General features: G+C 40.1%; 1 protein-coding gene across 1 annotated transcript in view; it reads left to right on the top strand.

Moving 5' to 3' along the window:
• FAM13A (family with sequence similarity 13 member A) overlaps positions 1-27766 on the top strand; it is a 286634-nt gene that overhangs the window by 241908 nt on the left and 16960 nt on the right. Inside the window, exons 16-21 of the mRNA XM_049789780.1 lie at positions 10906-11053; positions 18530-18743; positions 19345-19483; positions 20762-20843; positions 21796-22016; positions 22627-22710. Coding sequence (XP_049645737.1) covers positions 10906-11053; positions 18530-18743; positions 19345-19483; positions 20762-20843; positions 21796-22016; positions 22627-22710 — 888 coding nt within the window. The remainder of the gene's footprint in view (positions 1-10905; positions 11054-18529; positions 18744-19344; positions 19484-20761; positions 20844-21795; positions 22017-22626; positions 22711-27766) is intronic.

Here is a 27766-nt window from a genome sequence, read left to right as displayed (position 1 = left end):
TTTTATTTTTCAAGATTATATATAATATTGTTGCAATTCAGGCCCTGGAGAGGTTGACTGATGGAGGGATGGAGGATGAGGTCTTTCTCCTCCAGCTCGGAGCATGCGTCTGCCACCCTGTCCAGCCGACGGTTCTGAGATGAAATGGCGGGTAAACAGCTCGCAGACAGTCAGGCTTGTGGAAATATTAGCTTTATTCGGTGGACAAGACTGAAGTCCAAGGTCTCAGCCTCAGTTCCAGCAAAAAGCCCCTCGCCTTCCACAGACCCTTGTTTTTATCCCCCAGAATCAGGTACCACCCAATGGTGGGATCAGATAACACCCAATGGTGGAAGCAGAATCAGGTACCACCCTAGGGTGGGGGCAGAATGACAGGTCACACCCTAGGCTAGGGCACAATCACCATCAGGGTAGGGTCAGTAAAATAATAATCCCATCAAATGTTTACATCCACAACAAATATTATATTTTATATATGTTGTATATAATATATATATATATAGCCAAGAGAACATCAAGCTCATTAAAAGGTACTTTCATAAGATTTTTTGATGTGTCTTTATGACTTATGACTACAGCAGATGCCTTTCAGAATCTATATACTGATTTCTTAGAAAAATATACCCTGGTTCAGGGAGCTAGCCAAGGGATCAGGAGCACAGGGATTGTATATTTTATATTGGGTCTGATTGTGCCACATAGGCCATTCAGCACTGCTAGATAAAGCCCTGGTGGCCCAAGCACCAGGCCTACCAGGGCTCAACCCCTGCTACCTTACCAGGCCTGAGCATTGCACTATCACTTAGCCAATTATCTCTGGAAGTGACCCTTAGGCTCCCTGAGTTAAGTATTTGGGACACACATACACACACATTTACAGACACATGCACACACTCACACACTCAAGCTTGCCTACACATACACAAACAAGGAGAAAAAAAATGCACCTGTGAAATTTGGCATAGAATTGTAAAACTTAATGGATAACTGCTCCCAATGCTTGTTTCTTTTATTTAGAAATGCTTTTTTTGTTTGTTTGTTTGTTTTTTGTTTTGTTTTTTTTTTATTTAAACACCTTGATTACATACATGATTGTGTTTGGGTTTCAATCATAAAAGGAACTCCACCCATCACCAGTGCAACATTCCCATCACCCAAGTCCCAAATCTCCCTCCTCCCCACCCAACCCCCGCCTGTACTCTGAACAGGCTCTCCATTTCCCTCATACATTCTCAATATTAGGACAGTTCAAAATGTAGTTATTTCTCTAAATAAACTCATCACTCTTTGTGGTGAGCTTCCTGAGGTGAGCTGGAACTTCCAGCTCTTTTCTCTTTTGTGTCTGAAATTGATTATTGCAAGAATGTCTTAAGAAAAAATTAAGAAAAATAGAAATGCTTTTATTTAGAAATCCTTATTTCTTTTATTTAGTTCTCTTTTATCTTGTGTACTTTTTTATTCATCTTACCATTTTTAAAAAATGGTGCTTCCTTTTTCTGATACCACAGCTTCTAGACTTTTTCTTTTCTTTTTTTTTTAATTCTTGAGCTGGAGAGATCCTTCTTGGTATTGCGAGTAGATCCTGCTTCCTGTTTGCTTTGCCATTCAGCGGTCCAATTCCCAGCACCACTATGGTCTCCTGAGCACCACCAGGTGTGGTCCAACTTCCTTTCCCCAGTCTCTTTTTTTTTTTTTTCCAACTCATTTAAGCTTCTCTTTTGGGACCCAAAGTAAGAAGCTGACACTCTACTACCCTAAGGCACATTTTCTATATTTTCTTCTGGTTTTATACTTTCTCTGCTCTCTTCCTCTTTGCACAGATTACCTACTTCTCATACTATTAAATGTTAGCTAATATGACATTATTTTGCCAGTCTCCTGGAGCTGACTATTGCCTCCATTGACTATTGTCCTTCCTGTGGTAAAAAGGCTGAAAGGGGCAATGTCCTGGATTATCAGATCATTAGCCCATAAATTCCACATTGACTGTACTAATCTTCTTGGCCTGTGTATGCTATTGGCAGTTTCTGAGGCCGTGATTCTTTCATGGGGAAAGAATCTCAATTCTTTCTTCGCCAGGACCCATCCTGACATGTGTCACCGCAGCCAGTTCCCAGTCAATATCAAGTACATGATTAGAAGAACCCAGTCACTATTAATAATGATCATCGTCATTTAAAAAAAAGTGAACTAGGAGATCAAATTAGACAGCAAGCTCAATCTTCTGCAACTACATCACAGGAAAGCAGAAGGTGATCCCCCACAGACTAGAATTGTGTTACCAGAAGTAAACAACTACTTGTATTTCTGTCATAGTGAGCAGTATAGACCTTGATCTGAGTTTGAAAGGCAGCTGTGACAATCACAACACAACAGTGACATTCATTTTGACATCATTTTGTAACTTGGTGTTATTTCTGCTTCATGGGTTTCTCAATGGCAATGTTTAAAAAATTTTTTGTAATGACAACTCATCCAAAAAGAGAATCAACAAGAACAATAATTTTATTTCATTTGGATTTGTATTAAAATGTGCTTGGTAACCTGTTGGGAGTTTAACAAAGTTTAGATTTCAGAAAGATTGGCATTTTAATAAAACATTCTGCTTAAGCTATGTGAAATGAGATGTCAGAAATAGGCTAATTCAGATCTCTGGATAAAGAAAGTTCAGAGACTTTTTTTTTTTGGATTTTTAAAATCCAATTAATAGCTGAAAGTACCCAGAAAAGAGGTGTTTTTAAATAAGCTACTTCTGAATTTCCATTGCTATCATTTAAAAATAAATATTTTTAACTTCTATTTATTATGGAAATGTTGTACATTACTCTCCAGTTTAATTTCCACTGATATACATTTTATGAAATTTTTATGGAATTTATGTTTCTATAGAAAATTTAGAATATTGCAATTGCCTCAGACTTAATCTCTATCAAAAAGCAAAACAGGGTAAGAATTATTAACTGCCTCTCTCCTCTGACTGACTTCACTCAATAATATACTCTGGTTCCATCACATGGCAGATTTCATTATTTCATTTCTCTTATAGCTGAGTAGTATTCCAAGAGAGACAGACACAGACAGGTCCTTCTCATGTGTGATATATAAAGGAAGGGAATAGGGAAATAACAAATGCTAGAAGAAAACAGAAAATGAGAACTTGTTTTCAGTAGGAAACTTAGAGTGGTGGGGTTCACTGGGATAGTGGTGGATGGACACGAACATTTAAATTGAGGGTATGCTACCGAAATAGTTTGTGTATGAAATACAAATACTAATAGCTTGTAAATGACAGAGCTCAAAATAAAAATAATAATAATTTATAAAGAATTATTAATGCAGGGAGAGATAGAGAGGACCCGTCACTTGTGTGTGTTTCTCTACTCTCCTGTCTCCTAAAACTCTCCTGTGAGGGCCAAGAATGGGCCCAGCAAAAACTCTCTCCTAGAGGCTCCAGAAGAGCACTGCTCCACTTCACTTCATGGCCATGCACTCTTTCTATCTAATGAACTCCACAATAACACGCAAAAAAAATCACTCTACAAATGTGACACTGGGGAAACTTCGCAGACAAACACCCACCATGCACAGAGAATGAAGATGATAGCTCTGATGACCCCAAAAATACCAACCATCTGATTAATCTCTCAGATAAGGAGTTTAGAATAGAAATATGGAAGATCCTCATGGAAATCAAAGAAAACTTATCTCTAGCTGAAAAGAACACAAAGATAGAAATCAGAAAACTCCAAACTGAAATAACAGATCTGAAAAACATGGTAGCTGAACTGAAAACCTCTATGGAAAGCCTCTCCAGCAGAGTAACAACAGCCGAGGACAGAATCAGTGAACTGGAAGATGAAATGCAGAATAACTCCATACAGCAGGAGATTAGAAAAGAACCTTAAGGCAAACGATCAGGTGATGGCAAAAGTACTCAAAAATGTGAATAGTTGAAAATAAAAGCCTTTGATAAACTCAACAGAAACAACATAAGAATCATTGGAGTCCCAGAGGCCCAGGAGGAGATCCCCAGGAGAACCAACAGTCAAAGATATCAAACTTTAATGCACATTTTGCATATGAGTCTTCCCAGAAGAAATATGGAAGGAAGCTTAATGGGTCTAGGTGACTCATAATAATTATGTTTGTTTTTGTTTGTTTAGGCTTGGGACCACACCTACTGGTGCTCAGGGCTTACTCCTGGCTCTGTGTTCAGAGGTCATTGCTAGGGGTAGTCTGGGGACCATATGAGGTGGCTGAAGATCAAATTAGGTTCAGCTGCATGCAAGCAAGGCAAGCACTTTACTTACTGTATGATCTAACTCTATTGTGCGGGGTGGGGGGGGACACACCCAGTGGTGCTCAGGGCTTATTCCTGGCCTTGCACTCAAGTATATTCCAGGTTCTCATTTTTAGTGGCGTAGAGTTTTTCAAAGTAGTTTCTGATTACCCTTTGAATCTCTGTCATATCAGTAGTGATCTCTCCTTTTTCATTCCTAATACGAGTTATCAAGTTTCTCTCTCTCTCTTTCTTTGTTAGGTTTGCCAGTGGTCTATCAATCTTGTTTATTTTTTCAAAGAACCAACTTCTGCTTTCGTTAATCTTTCGGACTGTTTTTTGGGTTTCCACTTCGTTGATTTCTGCTCTCAGCTTTGTTATTTCCTTCTGTCTTCCTATTTTTGGGTCCTTTTGTTGAGTACTTTCTAGTTCTATTAGCTGTGTCATTAAGCTACTCAGGTAAGCTCCCTCTTTCTTCCTGATGTGTGCTTGCAAAGCTATAAATTTTCCTCTCAGTACTGCTTTTGCTGTGTCCCATAAGTTCTGATAGTTTGTGTCTTTATTGTCATTTGTTTCCAGGAAACTTTTGATTTCCTCCTTGATTTCATCTCGGACCCACTGGTTATTGAGTATGAGGTTGTTTAACTTCCAGGTGTTAAAGTTTTTCTTCTGAGTCCCTTTGGAATTCACAAATAATTTTAGAGCCTTGTGGTCAGCGAAGGTAGTCTGCAAAATTTCTATCCTCTTGATCTTATGGAGGTATGTTTTATGTGCCAGCATGTAGTCTATCCTGGAGAATGTCCCATGTACATTGGAGAAGAATGTGTACCCAGGTTTCTGGGGATGGAGTGTCCTATATATATCCACTAGGCCTCTTTCTTCCATTTCTCTCCTCAGGTCTAGTATATTCTTGTTGGGTTTCAGTCTGGTTGACCTATCCAATGTTGACAAAGCAGTGTTGAGGTCCCCCACAATTATTGTGTTGTTATTGATATTTTTTTTCAGATTTGTCAACAGTTGTTTTAAATATTTTGCTGGCCCCTCATTTGGTGCATATATGTTTAGGAGAGTTATTTCTTCCTGCTCTACATACCCCTTGATTAATATAAAATGTCCATCTTTGTCCCTTACAACCTTCCTGAGTATAAAGTTTGCATTATCTGATATTAGTATGGCCACTCCAGCTTTTTTATGGGTGTTGTTTGCTTGGATAATTTTTCTCCAGCCTTTTATTTTGAGTCTATGTTTGTTCTGACTATTTAGGTGCGTTTCTTGTAGGCAGCAGAAGGTTGGATTGAGTTTTTTGATCCATTTAGCCACTCTGTGTCTTTTAACTGGTGCATTTAGTCCATTGACGTTGAGAGAAAGAATTGTCCTGGGATTTAATGCCATCTTTATATCGAAATTTGGTGTGTCTTTTGGTTAGTCTTGTTTTAAATTAGGTCTTTCAGTTTTTCTCTTAAGACTGGTTTTGAGTCTATAAAGTTTCTGAGCTGTTTTTTGTCTGTGAAACCATGTATTCTTCCGTCAAACCGGAAAGTGAGTTTTGCTGGGTACAGTATTCTAGGTGAAGCATTCATTTCATTCAGTCTTGTCACAATATCCCACCACTGCTTTCTGGCATTGAGTGTTTCTGGATACAGGTCTGCAGTAAATCTCAAGGATGCTTGCTTGAATGTAATTTCCCCTTTTGATCTTGCTGTTTTCAGAATTCTGTCTCTATCTGTGGGATTTGTCATTGTGACTAGGATGTGTCTTGGGGTGGTTTTTCTTGGGTCTCTTTTGGTTGGTACTCTTCGAGCATGCAGGATTTGATCACATATATTCTTTAGCTCTGGAAGTTTCTCTTTAATGATGTTCTTGACCATTGATTCTTCCTGGAAATTTTCTTCCTGGGTCTCTGGGACTCCAATGATTCTTAAGTTGTTTCTGTTGATCTTATCATAGACCTCTATTTTCATCTGTTCCCATTCTTTGACAAATTTTTCCATTGTCTGTTCATTTGCTTTAAGTTTTTTTTCCAATCTCTCCTGCTGTATGGAATTGTTATGTATCTCATCTTCCACAGCACCAAGTCTATTCTCAGCTTCTGATACCCTGTCCCAGAGCTTATCCATTTTGTCATTCACTTCGTTTACTGATTTTTTCAGGCCTGTTAGTTGACATGTTATTTCAGTTTGGAGTTTTGTGATTTCTGTCTTCATATTTTCTTGATTATTGTTAGTGTTCTGTTCCACTCTATCCATGGTTTTTTTGAGGTCTTTGAGCATCTTCCATATTGCTACTCTAAAGTCCTTATCTGAGGTTGATTAGTTGGTTGGTCATTAACTGGTCATCAGAATTGTCATCTTCATTCTCTATGTCTGATGCTGGCCTGCGTTGTTTCCCCATTGTCACACTTGTATTGTGGGTTTTTCTACGTGTTGTGGTGATATTCATTGGTTATATGATGCAGGCAACACACTTCTCTGGCTCCACCCTTTCTGGATGGGCCTGCTTGCCTCCAAGGTAGGGGAGTCCTCCGTGGATGAAGCCTCACACAGGATCAAATCTTAGGCCCGAGCATGCAGCAGAGAAGACAGTCTGGAGAGAAGTTCTTGCTTCTGTGATCCAACACAGTTCTTAGTGTGTTTTTTTTTTCTTCTTGTGATGGTGTTATTTTTTTAGAAAGAGCACACGGCTGCATAGCGAAGTGGAGCTAAGTGCCTTCTGGAGCCTCTTTTCAGCCCACTCTCAGGAGGTTCACGCAGCAGGATAGTAGAGAGACACACACAGGCAGCACTCACAGTTTTTCACAGTCGGGCCCCACTGGACAGGCGTAGTTTTCACTCGCTTGCTTGGCAGCTTCAGAATGCTGTATTTTTGATGTCGCTTCCCAAGACTCTGAGGAGAGTTGCTGGGTAGCTTCAGTTTTTGGGGGGTTTGCTTCCCAGGGCTCTGAGGTGAGCTTCCAGAGTTCAGGAAAGACAGAGAAGAGTAGGACAGGGCTCCCTTCAGGTCCTCAGTTTCCTCAGAAGGAGCACAGCTGGGTGGAGACTCTGCAGGTAGAGCAATCAGCACTCTGCCTGGAAACCCCCACATCCAGCCATTTCTTACTCACTCACTTGCTGGGTAGCTTCAGTTTTTTTGGAGTTTGCTTCCCAGGGCTCTGAGGAGAGCTTCCAGAGTTCAGGAAAGACAGAGAAGAGTAGGACAGGGCTCCCTTCAGGTCCTCAGTTTCCTCAGAAGAAGCACAGCCGGGTGGAGACTCTGCAGGTAGAGCAATCAGCACTCTGCCTGGAAACCCCCACATGCAGCCATTTCTTGTATTTATTATTTCTAATGGCTTGTTACTAGAGACTTTGAGGTTTTCTATTTATATTTTCATGTTACCTGCCAAGAATGAGAGTCTTACTTATTCCTTCCAATTTGGATTCCTTTTACATCCTTTTCTTGTCTAATTGCTCTTGTTAGGACTTTCAACTCTATGACAAATGGTAGCAGTCAGAATAAACATTGCCATCTTATTTCTGAAATTTTAAGGAAAGCTTTCAATTACTCACCATTGCTTCTGATGCATGCTATATAGGTTTTTGTTTATGGCATTTATCATGTTAATAGGTTCTCCTATAGTAACTTTGTTAAGAATTTGCTTCATTTTGGGGTCATACCTGGTAGTTCTAGGGTTTTTTGGGTTTTTTGTTTTTTTTTTTTTTTGGTTTTTGGGCCACACCCGGTAATGCTCAGGGGTTACTCCTGGCTATGTGCTCAGAAGTTGCTCCTGGCTTGGGGGACCATATGGGACACCGGGGGATCGAACCGCGGTCCGTCCAAGGCTAGCGCAAGGTAGGCACCTTATCTTTAGCGCCACCGCCTGGCCCCCAGTTCTAGGGTTTACTGCTGGCTCTGAATTACTCCTGGTAGGTGTCGGAATTACTACTGGCTGGGTGCAGGGGACCATATATGGTGCCAAGGACTGAACTAAGGTTGGCTGTGTGCAAGGCAAGCACCTACCGCTTAACTATCTCTCTAGCTTTGTATATATGTATTTCAGATTTTATCATAAAAAGACGTATTTTTCATGTTTTTACTGCTTATGTTGAGATGATTGTTTGATTTTTATCCTTTTTTTGTTGATGTGCTATTTTATAGTTATTGATTTATATACAATGAACCAGATTAATTAATCCTTCTTGATCATGCAGTGTGATACTTTTTAATCTACTTTTAAACTTGATTTACTAGTATTTTGTTGCATCAAAGTTAGAGAAATTAATTCTTTTTTTTTTTCCTTCAGTTTTCCATCAGATCTTTTCTCCTACCTCTTCACCATGACAATACTAGGCAGGATCTGACTCCTTGGTAGAGCATATATCTCAAATGGGGGGAGGGCTCATAGTTCAAGTCACCTCAAAAAAAACTAAAATAAAATTCTGCTCTGTTCTCTGCTGTAGCACATTTCACCTCAAATTGCTGTTGTCTGTACGTCATTTACAACTTGTTCCCTGCAACTTGAGAAAAGGCACCATTTGACTCATTTTCTGTGATAGCATTTTTACCTAATATGAAGAATGATAGTGTCCACAAACACATCGTTTGCATCTCAGGTCTTCAGTAGTATTATCTTAAAAATGGATATTGACAAGATTGGCACTATTAATGCTGAAAATGGAGCTTAAAGAAGTCAAATCACAAAGTCAGAGCTCCCAAGCCAGTACATATCGCTTACTAGATAGAGCCCTGCACTGCCCCCCTGCAAAAATCATAGCTCCTATTTTCTAGTACTGTGCCCCATGGATGGCTTAGCACATGATCCTCATAAGAAGGTGCTACATTTATTATAATAATAATAATAATAATAATAATATATGTGGAATTGTGTCTTGAAAAGAAACTAAAAATATCCATTTTGCAATATCCAGATTATAAAACACAAGTACACACAAATACACAGGTATTTAGTGACTTAATCCAATGCTGTAATTTTTTGTCTTGTTTTGTTTTTGTTTTTGGACCACACCCTGTGATATTCCTGGCTATGTGCTCAGAAATCACTCCTGACTTGGGGGACCATATGGGATGCCAGGGGATGGAACTGCGGTTCATCCTAAGTTAGCCCATGCAAAGCAGACGTCCTACCGCTGTGCCACTGCTCCAGCCCCCCAATGCTGTAATTTATAAGCAACACATTTGGTCGCTCAATACAAGTCCACTTAAGCTTCAACTCAAGGAAAAATCATTTTGTAACATAAATTAATCATAAACTATTCCCTCCACCAGAAACAGCTAATCTTAGACACCTGACTTTATGTGGCCTTTCTATTTGACTTTTATTCTCCCTGAACTGATTGATGTTTTATTTTATCCTAATTTTGAAGTAAATGCTTCATGAATCATTTTGTGAAACTATCATAGTAAAAGACTTTACTATTCCCTTGGTGATATCAAAGTGAGCTGGATAGCTAGTAAAAGTAGCTAGATGTCTTCGTAGTGCTTTATTTTAAGCATAAGAACATTTCTCAGACATTAATGGAGTCATTTATGATTTCCAGATGGTTTTTTTTTTAATTTAACGGTGTCGTGTTTGCTAAAATAAATTGCCAGTTGTTTTTTTCAAAGAAAATCTTTGGTACAGATCTGATCCAATTGGTATCTTCATTTGTGAGTAATCACTTATGTTTCTACTATTTTGTGAGGGAAAACGATAACATTCCAGACAACCCAGAGAAAAAGCATTAATTTCCAAGCCAAGGTCTTGACAGCAGGTTATTCCATCCCCCCCACTCCACCCCCACACTCAGAGCCAGTGAGCAAAACCATTGTGGTTGTGTGTTAATAAACAGCACCAATAAAGATCAGAGAAACAAGTAATGGTTGCATATTTGTAAGATCTAAATTATGCACCGCTGGCTTGCCAGCTCTTGGCTTTTGACTGGGAGAAAAAAAACAATCCTTTTTATAATATTGGCTTCTGTCCAGAGTCCGTATTCCTCACGGTTGGCAGGGATGAGATGTCCATCCCCTGTGCTCTTTGAATTTGCGCAACAATGCGTTCTGGCCCAGAGTTCCCTCATAAATAGCCTGTGCTCCCTCACTCAAGGAGAAATCTGGGCAAGTGCAGTGAGCCTCTGAGAAGACCGCAGCCTGCTGCTCAGCCCGCGGGGGAGTGTGTGTGTGCGCGCTCAGCTTCTGTTCTGGCCTTGCCAGATTGTTTACCTAAGCGCCAGAGGTCTCTGCCTGCGGAAAGCACCATGGAGCTGCCGCAGCCTTAGCAACGTGGAGCTAGCTCGGCGGGGCTGTGTGCTGTCTGCAAGCCACTGTCCTTTAAGAAAATCTATACTCCTTCCCTCTTCCTGGCCTGCATTAGTAAAAATAATATCCTCTGTCTGCTGCTAGCAGGAAGAGCCCCAGGAAATCATCTGATCTTTTAGCACAGAAGAAAAGTTAGGAGTGCAGATGGATGATGGACGCTTTTTGCAAGCCAGCCACCAGATCATAGCCAAGGAGCTATGAGGTTGTTTTCTGTGCAAGGTGCTTCCAGAGCTGGAGCTTGGAGGGTTACATCCCAAGGGAATGGAATTGCTGCAGGCATTTTCAGGTTCTGTTGAGCCTTAGCTATTTGGGGGACATTGTGACTGTTCTTGCAGAGCCTTACCATGAAGATTCAGGAGCATCCCAGTCTACCTGACAGCAAACTGTCCCGGACTCAAGATTCTGCCGACCAGCCAGAGAGCTTTGTCTCCGAAGTGGCCCCGCTGGACCTGACTGCATTGTGCCATGAGAAGACCTGGGAAGGTAGGGTCGCCTGATCCCAGCATGTCATGGTGTGGCTGGAAGCGTGAGAGTGGGCTGTGCGTGCCAGGACTGTGTTTCTCGATGACTCCAAGTCCTTTTACCCCAGCTCAGGAATGCATTGCATTCAGTATTGCCAAGAGTAATTTCAATCTGAGCACGAAAATGTGTTTGTCCTTTATCTTAATGTCACCTTGCAGTTCCTTGTTCTTTTTCTTTGTGAACTCACAGAGAATGCCAGAGTGGAGAAAGATGCGTGCATTTGCCTTTTAGTCGTCCCAGTGAAATTAGAAACTGCAGTGCATGTAGGATTTCAGATTGGCTGTTTTTTTTTTTCCATAGTATAACACATTTTCCTACTACCCCATGCTAACACAACTACATGTTTCACCTCTTTTTTTTTTTTATCAAATCTCCTTTCTATTTTTTAAAAGGTGTTTGGATTTGCTTTTCGTCTGTTTGTTTTATGGATAGATTTTTAAATCAAGGTCACAAACAAACATAAAGGGTTTGTTTATTGAGGAGAATATAGAGTACACAGACTTCTCATGGAAGGCCTGTAAAAATTGTTTTAGATAGACTGTTTTCAAATATTTAGTTAAATTTACTTGGAAGGAATAGGGTCTTCTGTCTTAGCTGTTTCAGAAAGGATCATAGGTTCCTGGAAATGCTCTTTCTCCATGTGTCTGCATCCATACAAAGATCAATTTATATCCAAAATAATGGTATTTCTCCTTCCAAATAGCCAACTAGTTTGAAGACTGTAGGTGGAGAAATTATGCTACTTATTTCAGAAGAGTAGCGTGACTTCATAGAATGACTTAGCAGACAATTACAACTGGGAAAGCCAGTCCTTTTCCAAAGTGTCTGGATGTCCTGACTTCTTTAAACCAATACTGCCCTTTAAATTAGCAATATTAGATGAAGAACTACAAAATGATCTAAGAAGATCCTGAGGTGAAAACTAGGAACACGAGATGCTTCTCACATCCCGTGCTCAGTAAAGCAAAAACAAGTTCTTTGTATCATAGGTCTCTGTTGCAAAATCAGAGATATGTTGAGTGGGAGGGATGGAGAAGGAGACTCATATCATTGGGCCGTAGGGCTCTGATTTTTCAGATCTTCCTAGCTCAAGATGCATTCCGTGGACTTTAAAATGCAAGAACCATTTATTTAAATTTAAGTTATATATTTTGGGTATTACTTGATTTTGTTCCTTTGAACACAATCAGGTGCATTTATATGTTAAAAATAATGCTCCTCCTCACCCCCAAAAAAAGTCTCAGGGTAGCTCCTTGACCCAAATGAAAGGGAGGAAAAGCACCAGAAGTACCCATGTATATGGATTCAATAATGTGGTATCTGAATGTACTTAACATAAAACTCCAAATGAAAGGTAGGATTTCTGGTGACAATTCAAATTAGCTACAAGAGGCAAGTAGAGTTCTCTTCCTCCTGAAAAGGACTGAATTTTTTTTTTAAATCTCTTTCAGTAAAAACTATATAAATCTGAAAATTCTCTCTAGAATGATTGAAAACTGGTTTATGAATTTCTTAAAACAGTTTCATTTCTTAATAAACAGTATTTTCTTCCAAACAAATAATAATAATAATAATAATAATAATAATAATAATAATAATGGCACCAATGTTTTATTATTGTACTGGGCAGCTAGATGGAATTATAAAAAATAAATCAAGGTTATTAAAATAGTGCACTTTACAAACTTAGACTATGAGTTGTGTTACCCATATATTTATAAAATGTTTACTTTTAACCTATTTTTTTTGGCAATTCATGTTATTGAATTTGGAACTATTTCACATCTACATGGATTCATTTAATTTGTTATCATCATGGATCTGTTTTCATCATGGTTATGCTTTCAGTAATTATTGTTTCTTTTCTTTTCTTTTTTTTTTATTTTGGGCCACACAAAGCTGAGGGGTTACTCCTGGCTTTGCACTCAGAAATCACTCCTGGCTCGATGCCGGGGATGAACCACGGTCTGTCCTGGGTCAGCCACGTGCAAGGCAAATTGCCCTATCACTGCACCATCGCTCCAGCCCCAATCATTGCTTCATACATACTATAAATAAACCAAGTTACATTATGGCACTAAAACTGTAAGGGTCAAATCCAGGGCCTCATACATGCAAGTCAAGTGTTCTACTAATTGAGTTACTTTTGGACCACTAAAAGGGCTTTTTTTCCTTTTTAAGGAAAAACAGATTTTATTTAGAGGTACTGAGAAAGGGGAGGGAGACAATAAGAAAGAGGAAAAGTTCTGAGTAACATACTCAGAAAGCGTGGGCTTTTCCAAAGGTGAAGAGAGCCCTGGTACACAACACAATCTGAAGTAGGAGAGATGCAAATGACATGTGGTCAAGCACTGTAAAAAGGGCATTTTTAAGGAGCAAAAAAAAAAAAAGATTTATTTTACTCACCAGTTAGATTTATGAGTGACGAGTTAATAGTTCAAGGACTGGGACCAAAGCAATATAGCACAGTGGTAGGGTGTTTGCCTTGCAGGCGGCCAAACTGGGACTATCCCTGGTATTCCATATGGTCCCCTGAGCCTGCCAGGTGTGATTTCTGAGTGCAGAGCCATGAGTAAACCCTGAGCATTCCCGAGTGTGGTCCCAAAACTAAAAATAAATAAAAATGATAGTTCAGCGGCTAGTGTGCGTATTATGCATCCCAGTGGTCCATGCATACATATCAGAAAACTAGCAGGGGTGACCTCTAAGCGCCAAGCCAGAAAAACCACAAGATGTGTTCTAAATGATGCTTAAAGATAGCATCTCTTTGTCTGCAACCTAATGCTGTTGTCTCAGAAATGCTATCAGTGGTCCTCAAACTACAGCCAATGGGCCGCATATTTTATTTGTTCCAGTTTTGTTTCTTCACTTCAATATAAGATATATGCAGTGTCCATAGGAAGTTGTTCATAATTTTTGTTTTTACTATAGTACAGCCCTCTAACGGTCTGAGGGACACTGAACTGGCCCCCTGTTTAAAAAGTTTGAGGACCGGGGCCGGGCGGTGGCGCTGGAGGTAAGGTAAGCCTTACCTGCGCTAGCCTAGGAGACGGACCGCGGTTCGATCCCCCGGCGTCCCATATGGTCCCCCAAGCCAGGAGCGACTTCTGAGCGCATAGCCAGGAGTAACCCCTGAGCGTCACCGGGTGTGGCCCAAAAACCAAAAAAAAAAAAAAAAAAAAAAAAAAAAAGTTTGAGGACCACTGAGTGCTATGCATGTATCCTATGCTATGCACGTCTCCTCAATTTTTTTATATGTTTGTCATAGGGGAAGTGGTGCATTTTAAAGGGCCTTAGCTGGTCCTTAATGGAGACTGATGATAAACTCAGAGATGTGGAAGGGAGGGAAGACTGTCAGTAGGCTATCAATTAGTATTCACACATCAGTGTGCAGATATAAGCCTAACTAAACACGAGTGAGGGTCTCCTCAGCCCTCTTTCCCTCGGTGAAACATTGAGAGCCTACTTATTACATTGCTATAGAGGAAAATCAAATATATACAATTTAAGGATTCCCTTGGGTTGACTACTGAGAATTTGGACAATTGAATAGGATCACTGTTCTCAGATTCAATTTCAACGCTCAGGCGCTTTTATAAAACCAGACCCCAGTCAAGTTTCTCTGTTCTATATTTTTACCATTCTATGTTGTAACTGTATGAGTACCTCTGAGCTCTTCACAAGTTCCTCCTTGACCCATGCTGTGACATCAAGCCAAGTCTCAATGACTCCAAAGTACCTATGGCTGGAAATGAGATGTGAAAGACATCCACACCCTTGATTCAGTACAGATTTCTTAGAAGTAAATTATACCAGTAGCCCATTTTCTCTGGTTTAACGAATAGATCTAGCCAGAATTACGCAGAACTTACTGTGTTCCAGGCCCACTCTAGCTTGGCTCAAAGTTCTCTGCCTCCCCCTCCACCTCTGTGAGTCTGAGTTAGAACTCCAATGAAACCTATTCTTTTTTACAACTTAGGTAGAAAACAAATTGCTTTTATCTGCAACTTGCTATGATGCTAGCTGACCTGGGCGGATTAATTTTTAATAGAGAGTCCTGCCACACTTAGGTCCAGAGTTCTTTATGACAAGAATGCTGCTAAAATAAAAATTCACTGACACAGAGAATCCTGGTCTCCATCTGAAAAAATATATGAATTTTATGTGGTCCTCTAAAATAAAAAGTACACATTTGTTTCAAATATTTTTGTTCTTACCTTTAAATAATTTTCATACAACCTCCTTGTCCATTTATTTACACTATTATTAATATTGACACTATTAGTTTTAAGTGACATTGTCACATATGCAGTATGTTTATTATGTGCCACTGGATGATAGTAGGCATCGACCAGCATGGCCTTCTCAGTGGAGTGACTGATCAAGAATGCAATCACAGTGGCTTACATATAATATTTTACATATTTACATAAAATCAGGAAGGATTCCCATCATCAATTTGTCCTCTCTACACCTCCGTTTTCATCCTACCTCCCATATCCTCTTCCCTCACCCCCTGGGCTGCTAGAATATATGGTCCCCTCTGTACCTAGCCTACTACTTAGTAGTCTTGCACCTGTTTGGTCTTGGTGCCTCCCTTATTTCCCCCTCTAACTGGGAGGCAGGATTGTGATGGGAATCCCCACTGATTTTATGTAAATATGTACCTAAAATATTATTGTCAACAATATGTAAGCCACTATGATCAAAATAAAAATTATATTAAAAAAGAAAAAGAATGAAATCACAAGGCTGTTTTGACACAAAGGTAATCCAAATAGCCCTATGCTAACTTCAAAGCATACACCAACTATAACTCAGCTAAATTACTATTTTTATTGTTCTATTAGGGCCACAATAATCTTTTTCGTTTTGTTTTGGGGTCCCATCGGGGTGGTCAGGGCTTACTCCTGACTCTGCATTTAGGGATCACTCCTGGACCACAAAAATATTTTACTGGATGGACATTGGTTAATAGCCACAGATATTACACTCTTCTGCCCCCCCTCAAAAATTATAGACTACTTAGTTGATAACTAAAAATCAAAATTAGCTTTTTTTAAGGCCAATTCTGCTGGATCTGAGACCTAAAGTTATACCTCTTAAAGCTAAGTTTTGTTGAGCAGCAATAACCAATCAGCCATCACAGCTATGTACCAATCAGAAATAGTTTTGTCTTCTGTTCTGGACAAGCCTGCCAGCCTTTCCCCTTTCTTATGTGCCTTTTGACACTGCTTGAGGTGATTGCCTGTTTAGTCATTGTTGGAGCCCTCTTAGTACTTTTCCTGTCCTAGCTTTGCTGATATTCATCCTTAAAGAAAAATATTTGTTGTCCTATGTGAAAAAGATATTGTGGTTTGTTCAATAATCTTATATTCTTCAACTCCCATGCTTAGTCAAAATCAAAATCTTAAACCAAAAATCAAATTTTTTAAGGAAATTCTTTTCACACACCTCCCAATCTTGTTTTCACTTTGTTGTTGACAATTCTAAGAACATCAGTATAAATGATTAGACAATTCCTATTCATCCCCCGCATCAGCCACCATGTCTATCAACATAATTCTGCCACCTTTTGATATTTACTAGGCAAAAGAAAATCCTGCCTTTAATTTGGCTTTTTTGAATATTTATATTTTCGTATGTGTTCCAAAATAATTCTCTTTAAACTTTGAGAATCTATGTGAATGTTCTTGTGAAGTACTTTTTAATTGGGTCTCTCCTTTCCTTGCTCTTCTATGAGTGAAAATACACTACACTGTGTATTCTTCAAACATTGTAGACCATCTTTATTACTAAAATGCGTGGCTCTTTCTAAAGTGTCCTCAAGTCAGGGTCTTTGGTTTCTAGACTCAACTCTTGTCATTGATTAGTGTTTGCTCTTTGCTTCTCTGAAATTTAGTTTCCTTATCTGTAACCTGTTTCATTGAATCAGTTGTTCTTAAACCATAGTTCTACTTAGGATCGCTTGGGCAACTTGGGCAAAAGAGATGGAGTGTGTGTGTGTGTGTTACTATTTTAACTCTCTCCTAAACTGCTGTTTGATCCTTTTCTGTGACCCTAATTTGCACCTAGGATGGAAAATAATGAGATTAGACAATGTAGGAAGTTTCAATCCACACTAAGGTCTGTGGTTTTTTGTATTGTTTTAAAAGTAAAATGCTGACTAAGCAATTATTTAAAGAGAAATTGTGTATATTTTATTTTAAAAGCTGAGGAGAAAATTGTTCTGAATTATAGAATCTGGGAATTCTGTAATTCAAGAACATGGCCAGATGCTAGACTTGTTTAAATTATAGTATATTATAATTTGTTTAAAGGGTTAAATTTTTAATGAAGAAGATGCTCAATCATCTGAGTTCTATCTTTAAAATCTTATAGATAGAATTTTTGTGCCATGGAATATATGAAACAAGCACTCTACCTACCACTAACAAACATCCCCAGACCCTAGACACCATTTGAATTTTTTTAATGAGAAAGGAATATAGTAAGGTGGGTCAAAGAGTAAATAGAAATAAATGCCACCCTCTCCCCACCCAAAAATAAATAAATCATATTTTATGCTAACTTCATATATTTTCTTTTTAAAGATTGTCTAAAATACATAGATTTGTCTTTGCTAAGGTACTTAAGGCTTTGGCTAATATAAGTGAGCCTCTACTTTGCCCTAGTAATGAACTACTGCTGAAATTGCAGGTGAAAAGCACCTCTCTGCTAATCCCAGTCCACTAAGAAGCTCACAAAACAACTTACTGACCTCAGTGGAGAAGTGCCAATTCCTAAATAATGACACATCTCACAGGATTCCTGTGATTGGTTGTTTTAGTGAAGGATGTATGTATGAGACATGACAAGCCAAAGATCTCCCTGTCTTGTTTTTGGTTTGTTTTTGTTTTTGTTTTTCTAGTCCATACCCAAACTTGCTCAACTCCTGGTGGGTTCTAAGTAATTTATGGGGGACCAGGATGGAACCTAAGTCAGACCTTTGCAGGGCGAAAGCCCTACTCAGTGTGCTATCTTTCTGCATCCTCTCTTGACTTTTTAATGATGTCCTGGTGTGGAAAAGATCTTCTCAGTAATTCATAGGTAAATTGGAAGTGCATAGTATGGATGTGCCGCCTTCAATTCTGTTCTTAACAAAGTCCTTATAAATTTCTCTTGTAAAATCAAGTAGGATGGAAAAAAGTAAAATTTTAAAGTGCTGATGACTGTCGGTTTAGACGGGTGATGCCATTTGGAACAGAGTATCCTCGCCTGAACCTGACATTCAAAAATGCTTTTGCTATTAGAATTTACGTGCATTTACAGTAGTATTGAAATCACAGAACAATAAATATTTTGTAAAAGACCTGAGCCCTTCAAGATCTGTAGGGTGTGCACCTGACTTGTGCTTCCAAGGGGAAATTTGAAATCGGACCTTCTCTCTTTTCCCAGAGCCCGCCCCCACCCTCCCCTCCTGGCAGCAGGAGAACGTGGACCCAGATGAAGCCTGCCTCTCCCCTCAGGCTGGGCGCCTGATCCGCCAGCTACTGGAAGAAGACAGCGACCCCATGCTCTCTCCTCGCTTCTACCCTTATGGGCAAAGTGCGCAATACCTGGATGATACAGAAGTGGCTCCTTCTCCCCCAAATTCTCACTCATTCATGAGGTATGTGTGTTCAGAGCTCTGAAAAGTCAAATTATCTCCCTTATAATATTAGAAAGGAGAGCAGTAGTTCTGATGATTGTCTTTATTTGATTTTTATTCTTTTGTTTTAGGGGGATTTGTTGGGTGAGGGACACATCCAGAGTGCCCAGGCATATCCGGTTCAGGATTTAGGAATCCTCCCTGGGAGTGCTCAGGGTACCCTGTGGTGTCAGGGACTGGACTCTGGCCTTCTGCATGTGCATCCCATTAAGCTCTGGCCTAAGGGAAATCATTATATGATGGTCTAATTCGCTAGAGGAGTAATTTTGGAATTCTCCACACTAGCATGAACCCTCTGCGGTGCTGCAGTTGAACTAGACTCAACTGCTGCAGGATGTGGAATTTCATCCACACCTCCTTTCAGAAGCTCTTTCTGACCTGAGATCTGCAGTGTCCATTTGAACCCTAAGATACCCCTGAATGGGCAGATGATGTCATATTCAGCTCACACTAACTCCAAAGTCAGCTTCCCTTTATTCCTGAGCTCTAAGGCTATTTGGCTTTTCCTGCCCCTGTTCATTTGGTGGCAACAAGAAAGTGATCCATGCTTGGCACCTTGCAGGCGCCGTAGTTCCTCTCTGGGTTCCTACGATGACGAGCAGGAAGACCTGACACCTGCCCAGCTCACGAGAAGGATCCAAAGCCTCAAGAAGAAGATCCGTAAGTTCGAAGACAGATTTGAAGAAGAGCGGAAGTACAAGGTAAGTTTCCTACGCAAGGCCTAGCCATCCAGCTTGTCAGCAACTCAAAAGAGTGATAAGGGTCTAGGTGCTTTTTAGGGAATCTCCAACTGAAAATGAGAAAAGTTGAAAATAATAAATTTTCACAGTTCCCTGAACATCATGTATCTGCATCTTATACCAGGGTCTCCTTCCAAATAAATTGAGTGTATTAGCTTAAGTTTTGAATTTATGAGTAAGCAGGAATAGAAGGAAACACTAGTCAATTCAGTCTTTTATTTGGCTTAAACTTAATTCATGGTTATCTCCTAAATGCCATTAGTGCTGACTTCATTCTACACCCAACTGTATTCTTAGTTTTACTCCAAATAATGACAAAAAGGCATTTTTCAAGGAGTGTGAATTTAGGGGCTAAATCACTCCCCGGGAGGGAGGGTCTAAGACAGGGTTGCTATGAGAACTAGAACAATCATAAAAGGTGAGGAAGAGTTTGAGGATCAAGGAGCTTCCAGCCTGCTTCCTGATCTGAGAGTGAGAGAAAGCATGAAGCCTGTAGCCTGAAGCATGGAGCCTACCCAAAAGATCTTCCACTCTGCCCTTATGTACTCTTGTCTCCAACCATGCCAGCAACCACTGACATAATCAGAAGTCTGTTAACTAGTCTGTTTAGGGAAATCACTAAACAGTAAGTTGTTAGCAGGAAATAGTCAACAGGAAGTGAATAAAAGGAAGAGGAGGCTAGGGGCTAAGTATCTACACATGCAGTGTAAAACAACTTTTATTATATTCAGCTTTTAATTGTGTTAGTCTGTTGGCTAGAATACTGCAATTAATGGTAATGGGTCTGTGGCCCTCAAAGAAAAGGTCATTTTGACTCTAAATATTGGGAAACAGAAAATAAGCAGATTATAAAGGAGAATGAAATTGGGGCCAGAATGATAGCACAGCTGTAGGGCATTTGCCTTGCATGATGCAGCTGCCCAAGATGGACCTCTGATATCCCATATGGTCCCCCAAGCCAAGAGAAATTTCTGAGCGCAGAGCCAGGAATAACCCCTGAGTGTCACCAGGTGTGGCCAGAAAGAAAGAGAGAGAGAGAGAGAGAGAGAGAGAGAGAGAGAGAGAGAGAGAAAGAAAGAAAGAAAGAGAAAATGAAAAGTTTGCTAAGATCACAGTTTATTTCATGTTTCAAGAGCATTCAACCATTCCTTCCCACCCAAAACAAGGTGATCCTCAAATGCTTCTTTTATTTTTGTCTTCCATGATTGATTCCAAAATAGTTCATATTCCTTTTTCCAGCCTTCCCACAGTGACAAAGCGGCCAACCCAGATGTTCTGAAATGGACAAATGACCTTGCCAAGTTCAGGAAACAGCTTAAAGGTGGGTAGAATGCCCAAGCGATAGCTTTGTATAAGACAAGACAGATTCAGAATTCAAGAACCCCTTTATGCCAAGTCTGCCCGCTGAACTCTTCAGAAAAGACTGATTTCTGGAAACAGCTTCCCAGTTCTCTGTGTACTCACATGGCTTTCTCCTTTTTTCATAATTTCAGTCATGAGGAAATTCAGATCAGTCAAACTGAAAATTCTGCAGCATTTCTTTTCTTTAAATCACTAATAAAAGGACTTCAACTTAATACTTAAGTAGCTATTTAATGCAAGACTTCAGTTGTTGCAGTGTTAAGAAAGACATAGACACAAAAATGAATCTGAAAGGGTTTGAGCTCTACATCCCAAAGGACTTGCTAAATATTTGGAGATTAAACAATAATGAGTAAATGGAATGCAAAATGAAAATATTTCAGGAAAAAAAGGTATATAAATCATGCAGAAAATGTTGGCCAGAGGCTGAGTTTGATCAGTAAATACGTTTGAACATTAAGAAAGGAGAGCAGAGAGAAAGCTCAACAGTTGTGTGCAGACTTTGCATTCAGAAGGCCCAGGTTTAATCCCCAACACCTCATAGTCCCTAAGCACCAGCAGGAGTGATCCCCAAGAAAGGAGATAGAATAGCCTTAAAGCATACCAAGTATGTCCCCAAATTCTCCCAGAAAAGCTAAATAAACACTAAAGAACATGTAGAGGAAGAATATCTGGAAACATGAATGCAAATATTCCAAGTTTTCCCTGGAACTGGGGTTAGAGAGACAGCCTGTGTAATATAAAAGACATGGTCCTTATTCTTGGTAATAAATAATAACCTTAGGTTTGGGGCTAATATAATTATACTTTCCAAACAACAAGTTAAGCAATCCCCAGGATCATAGAAAAAATTATCTGGATTTCGAAAATATTCATACTCATCTATCCTACACCAAATTTTTTCCAACTAGACTCAAAACTGAAGATATCTGAAGAGGAGCTAACCCCAAGGATGCGGCAGCGAAGTAACACACTCCCCAAGAGTTTCGGTTCCCAACTTGAGAAAGAAGATGAAAAGAAGCAAGATTTGGTCGATAAAGCCATAAAGCCAAGTGTGGAAGTCACGCTGGAATGTATCCAAAGGAAGCTCCAGGAGAAGAGGGCAGAAACCAGCCGTCCTGAGGACATTAAGGTGGGATGATTCTCAGAAGATCCTATGCTGCTGCCCACCTGATTTATTCTAACTATCATGCTAGCAACAAGGGGCTGGCCACAGGGACTGAAAGGGAGGTTTAAACCTGCTTAATTCTTGTTTTACACATTCTTACAGGCTTAGAGCAGTAGGTGGCAGGCCCAAGTGCCGCACTGTCCAAACTTTGGTTTCCTCAATGTGAGTTTTAGAAGAAACCTATTAAACAGATCGTAGAACAAACATGTCCAGGATCCTAAAGAGTTTGGTGCCTTTCTAAGGCAGGAGGATTAGAGACAAAACTTTGGGACTGTGTCATTCCTAACTGCATTCATTTCTTGAGCCATTATGCTAAGCTCCAAATGGCTTCCTTACTTGATATCCAACTCCCCTCCGCGGCCAGCTGGAAATACAAGCAGGCGGTGATTGTTTTGCTGTGCCGTTAGCATGTCTAGCAAGAGGTCAGGAAGGGCTCATTCCTGGGTGAGCTTGCTAGAACTGTTTGATGAAAATTCTATCTAACCTTCAGTTAGAAATTTTTGCCTAAGTGAGGAAGTTGGGACATTCACAAATGTTCCCCATCTTTCATTTCTCTTTCCTTGTGTGTCTATAGGATATGACCAAAGACCAGATTGCCAACGAGAAAGTAGCACTACAGAAAGCTCTCTTATACTACGAAAGCATTCACGGCCGGCCGGTATGTCAATGGACTAACTTTCTCACTGAGGTGCATGATCTGACCTTCAGAATTACTGTATATTCAGTATTCTTGTCAACGAACAAAAATGTTCTGTATTAAGGAGCTCACTTTATATTTTCTCTTGTTTGGGTTTGTTTTGGTGTTTGATTTTGGTTTTGGGGCCACACCTAGTTATGCTAAGAGCTTACTAGCTTACTTGTAGCTCTGTACTCAGGAATCTTTCCTGGCTGGCCCAGGGAACCATCTGGGGTGCCAGGAATTGAACTTGGGTCCAGAAAGCACCTTACCTCTGCTGGTAATTATGTTCACCATAATTTCTGCTTTCTGGATGTATAAACTGAGAAAGAATGTTCCACTGATTTCTGAATCTAAGTTTCCAAAGAAAAATTCATTTCTAGGCTATATTTCATTCCTAGAGTCTTGGAACTAGGAGTAATGGTGGAAGGGGATTGACATAGAGAGAATGTTGAGCATGGTGATATCCTGGCCTATGCCTACTGGCAGTAGGATCAACCTTCATATCTCTTTAATATGGTTACAACCACTGTTTGAAGAGGAATTCCAGCTGCCATTCAAAACCCAAAGTGTAAGGAATGTAAAATATTGCCTCTGCCATTTCATAATAACAGGAAATGTTTGTGGTGATTTGTTAATCCCATTTTGTTGAATGTTTGTGGTTGGCTCTGGCAGATCTGGACAGGAGAAGAGTGCACAGTAGCAGAATAGACTTCTGCTTTCTTCTTTAAGGAATTGGAAATATCCTTGTCAATGACTCTTTGTAACATTCTTTTCATAATTTCAACAGGAACCCAACACCCATGGAAGGATTATCCTATAGCCAAAAGCATATGTCTCTTTCAACTCCCCTCTATAATTAAGTAATGGATGTAATCCTCTCCTTTCATCTAAAGGAGGCACACTTTTTTATTTTAATTTTTTGTTTGTGGGTCACGTCCAGCAGACCAGCACATACAGAGACCATTTGGGGTACAAGAATGGAACTGAGACTAACAATGTGCAAGATAAGCACTTCAAGCCCTGTCCTAGCTCACGTGACCTAAAATAGGCAATTGTAAAAGAAGCTTCCAGAATAATATGCTTGGTGCACACATCTAGATAGTAAGAATTCTTGAGCATGTTCACCTAATGGCAAACAGAAGCTCATTTTCTGTGTGTGCCAACTAAACTGCCCGTAGAATGTCCTCCTCGGTATTTTGATCCTGAATCTATCAGATTTAAGTTCAAAATCAACAAACAAAAAGGATAGAGCAGAGAATGATTGATTTTACTGTCCTGTCCCTGCAGTGGAAAAACACTGATGTTCTGGGATAATGGTCTTATATCTGAAGCCAAATTGGAGTTTGGCTTATTTAAAGGCATTGAACCAAATGTTAAATGCACCAGAGATCAAACATATTGTGCAACTTTGTTCTTCTCTGCTGGAGTAGTCAGAACTTGCAGAGGTGGAACTGGTCCTCTAACCAAGGGAAAATCCTTTCTTCACTGTGTGCTCAGAGCCAGAAAGTGTCACAGCTCTTCTTGGAGGAGGAGATGCAACTGTTGTTTGCATTGAAGGTTTCTGCATTGCATTGCATAGATCAGGGATAACACTCATAAACTCCTATGAAGACATCCTAGGTTGGGCCTCTCAGAATGTTCACTCTACTTTGTTCTAGTCATGATCCTCCAGCCACTTCAGTAGCTGGTGTGTCCCGCTCTCTTAAGCATTCAGAGTGCTTAAGTTGGAAGTACTTGTCTGTTGCATCAAATAATTAACGATGGTGCTGGATGGCGATGGATGGAGGCCTTTGTGCTTAGGCCCCAACCACGTGGCTTCATCCCCATTCAGCTGGCGGATTCCAGGCCCAGGTAGTCGGCGTAATCAAGACTCACTCACAGGCAGGCTTCAGGAAGAATCATCTTTATTCAGGCCCTATTCACCACATGTGTGTGGCCTATCTCATAACCTTTTAAGCACTAGTTATTCTTGGCCCTGCATCTAAACTCCTTTCAGCCATCTTCCCTTTGGGCTCCATGCTGGTTAAAGACCAGAACACAGAAACCCAAAAGCCAGAGCGCCCAGCAGCGCAGAACGGGCAAAGAGCCAAAGGGGCAACAAGCCAAAAGCCAAAAGGGCCGAATTCCCTTGGTCCAAGCCTTATCTACCTTTTCCCCGACCCCTCCCAGGAATGGGAGGGTCTAGCAGGTAAGGTTACACCTACTATCCGGTTTCCAAGACCCCTCCCCGAAATGGGTGGGTCTAGGGTCTTAAATAGGTACACCCACACTTGTCAAGATTCAGAACCCAAACCTCCCAGGAACTAAGTAGCATCCCAGAGAGCCTTCCTTGGTACTCATATGCATAATTGAGATAGGTCATCATAGAACCTACGTGACATAACACACACTCATCATTTCCTCTACAAAGTCTAGCTATAAGTTGGCTGATAGTGGGCAGGTAAATCTGAATCAGTTATGAATTAGTTATTGAATCAGTAGAAAGAATATATAGCTTTTAGTCTCCTTCATCTTAGATATATGAAATACTAGTTCTTCACCGTGTCTGTCACTTTCTCTACCCATTCTTTTAAGTAAAGGAAGAAAGAACATTTTTGGGGGGAAATCTAGGTTTTGGTATCTCATAGGAAAGGGAACAAAAGCTGGTGCTCAGGAATTACTCCTGACAAAACTCAAAGGATCTTCTGGGGTGCCAGGTATTGAACACAGAGCAGCCACAGGCAAGCCTGCAGTCCTCTCTCGCTTTCTGTGTAGAAAGCTTGAGAGTCATAAATCATTGTTCCCAAGTCAGACTCTGACTGCTTGGAACTTGGTGCTCGAGCCACATCAGGAAAATCAGAGTTTATTCAGTTCTGGACCAGCCTGCAGCTCATTCTTAGATCTATGGTGTGCCTTGGACCCTGGACTGTAAATACCATTCTAGTGACATTCCTCTTAAAAGAGAGATTCATATACCCTAGGGCTAAACTACCCTCCCAAGTCCCACTCAATATTTCAGATAAGAGGATGCTTAGAATTCAGGAATCTTTGCACGCTTTACATATTTTGGGGTGGAAGAGCAGCAGCTTTTAAATCAGGAGCTTAGTTTCTCTCTGACTTGAGAAAAGAAAGAGGCAGAGCAGTCAAGGATGGTGAAGGGCCAGATGAATGTCCATGGGAGTTAAGCTTCATTCCTCCTCCCTGTCTTTAGGATCAATCCTTTAGTTTGTTGTTCTTAATTTGACAAATTGTGGGGGGGGGGACTTGTTTTAGTTTTATATTTTGTTTTCTATTTTTATTTTGGGGCTATAACTGACGATTCTCAGAGGTTACTCCTGGCTCTGAACTCAGGAATAACTCCTTGTAGGATTGGGGGCCTTATGAAATGCTAGAGATCCAACCCAGGTGTGCTGCATGCAAGAAAAACACCCTAAGTGCTGTAATATCACTCCATCCTTAATTTTATAAATTTGATATGTTGTATACATTTTAAGTATATGAAGTGTTACTTTGATACATTGGTCTACTTTCTATTGTAATGATGCTTACTACCTTTCATACTCATATCATTCTAAAGATTTGATATACTGGGTACCAAATCTCTATAACTCTTTTAGTATTGATTACAAATTTATGCACTTAAGCATGAGAACTCTAATTGCCCCCATGTTTTTTGACTTTTTTATTGATAAAGCTATGTGATTTATAATATATTAATGATGACTTCCTGTATATATAATTCCAACACCACACCTCTTACCAGTGTACTGACCTCCTTCACACACACACACACACACACACACACACACACACACACACACACACTTGAATGGATCAGTTTTCCCATTTTCCCCATTGTGTTGCCTTTGTCCCTTTGTTACTCCCTTGCTATGTATCCTTAAATCCTACAAATTAGAGAAATCATTCTGTACCCCTCCTTTTCCTTTTGACTCACTCAGCATAATATCCTCTAATTTCAGCCATGCCATGCCTAATGGCATAATTCTGTTCTTAGAGCTACAGAGCATTCCATGGTTATGCTATTGTCAGTTTTTAATGGCTTGCCTTCTCTTTAAAGCTCTCATAGAAAGAATATCACACAGATTTTCCTTTGTCTGATTCATCACACTTGGCATGAATCCATGGTCCAGCTATGTTATTTCCGGTGGCAGCACATTCTTCCTTCTCTTGGCTGAATAATATTCATTTTGGGCTCACATCTCATTTGAAGTGAGTGCCATGTCATCTACATGGCCTCCCTGCTTTGGCTTTTGAACAAGGTAGGGCTGTGATGAAGTGAATGTTTCTGGAATCCATTTTTCAGACACTTTTATTTCTTTGCCAGTCTATGACACTGAACCAGTCCATGTTATCTATATGCAGAAGTTCCTTGAAAACATACTATTTGTCATACTTTGTCCTTAAAAATACAGTTTTGGGGGTCAGAGCAATAACTCAGCAGGTAGGACATTTGCTTTGCAAGAGGCCATCTCAGGTTTGATACCCAGCATCCCATATGGTCTCCTAAGCCTGCCAGGAACAATTCCTGAGTGCAGAGCCAAGAGTTACCCTTGTGCACAGTTGGGTGTAGCTCAGAAATTAAAAAAAAAAAAATTTGTGGAAGAAGAAAGATAGTTTTAAATAGTTTGCCAATCATGTAATAAAACACAGGCTTTCTTCTACCTAGACCTGGAAAATAGTCACTTGTCTGAGAATTCTGAGATTGTAGATATTTTAAGGTGGGATCTCAGAGCAGGCATGGTTTTGATTTAGGAAAAGTGATAATGGTGGAACTGGATCACAGATCAGGAATCTGCCTTGCATGTGGCCAAATGAGTTCTATCCCCTATAACCTACATGGTCCCCCAATCCTGCCAGTAGTGATCCAGAGTTAGGTATAAGCCATGAGCACTTCTGGATGTGCCCCCCCACCCAAAATAGTGATAATGGTGCTGAAGTTAGCCAGTTGCTAATGCTGAAGTGTGTGTATTTGCCTATTCATTAAATACTGAAACCCTTTGAATGAGGTCAAGAGAACAGTGACTTCATTTGATCA

This window comes from Suncus etruscus, chromosome 16 (genome assembly GCF_024139225.1).
Source record: "Suncus etruscus isolate mSunEtr1 chromosome 16, mSunEtr1.pri.cur, whole genome shotgun sequence".
In the NCBI taxonomy this organism is placed as follows: Eukaryota; Metazoa; Chordata; class Mammalia; order Eulipotyphla; family Soricidae; genus Suncus; species Suncus etruscus.
The sequence above is the reverse complement of the archived record's forward strand: the minus strand, read 5'-3'. Positions and strand labels throughout refer to the sequence as shown.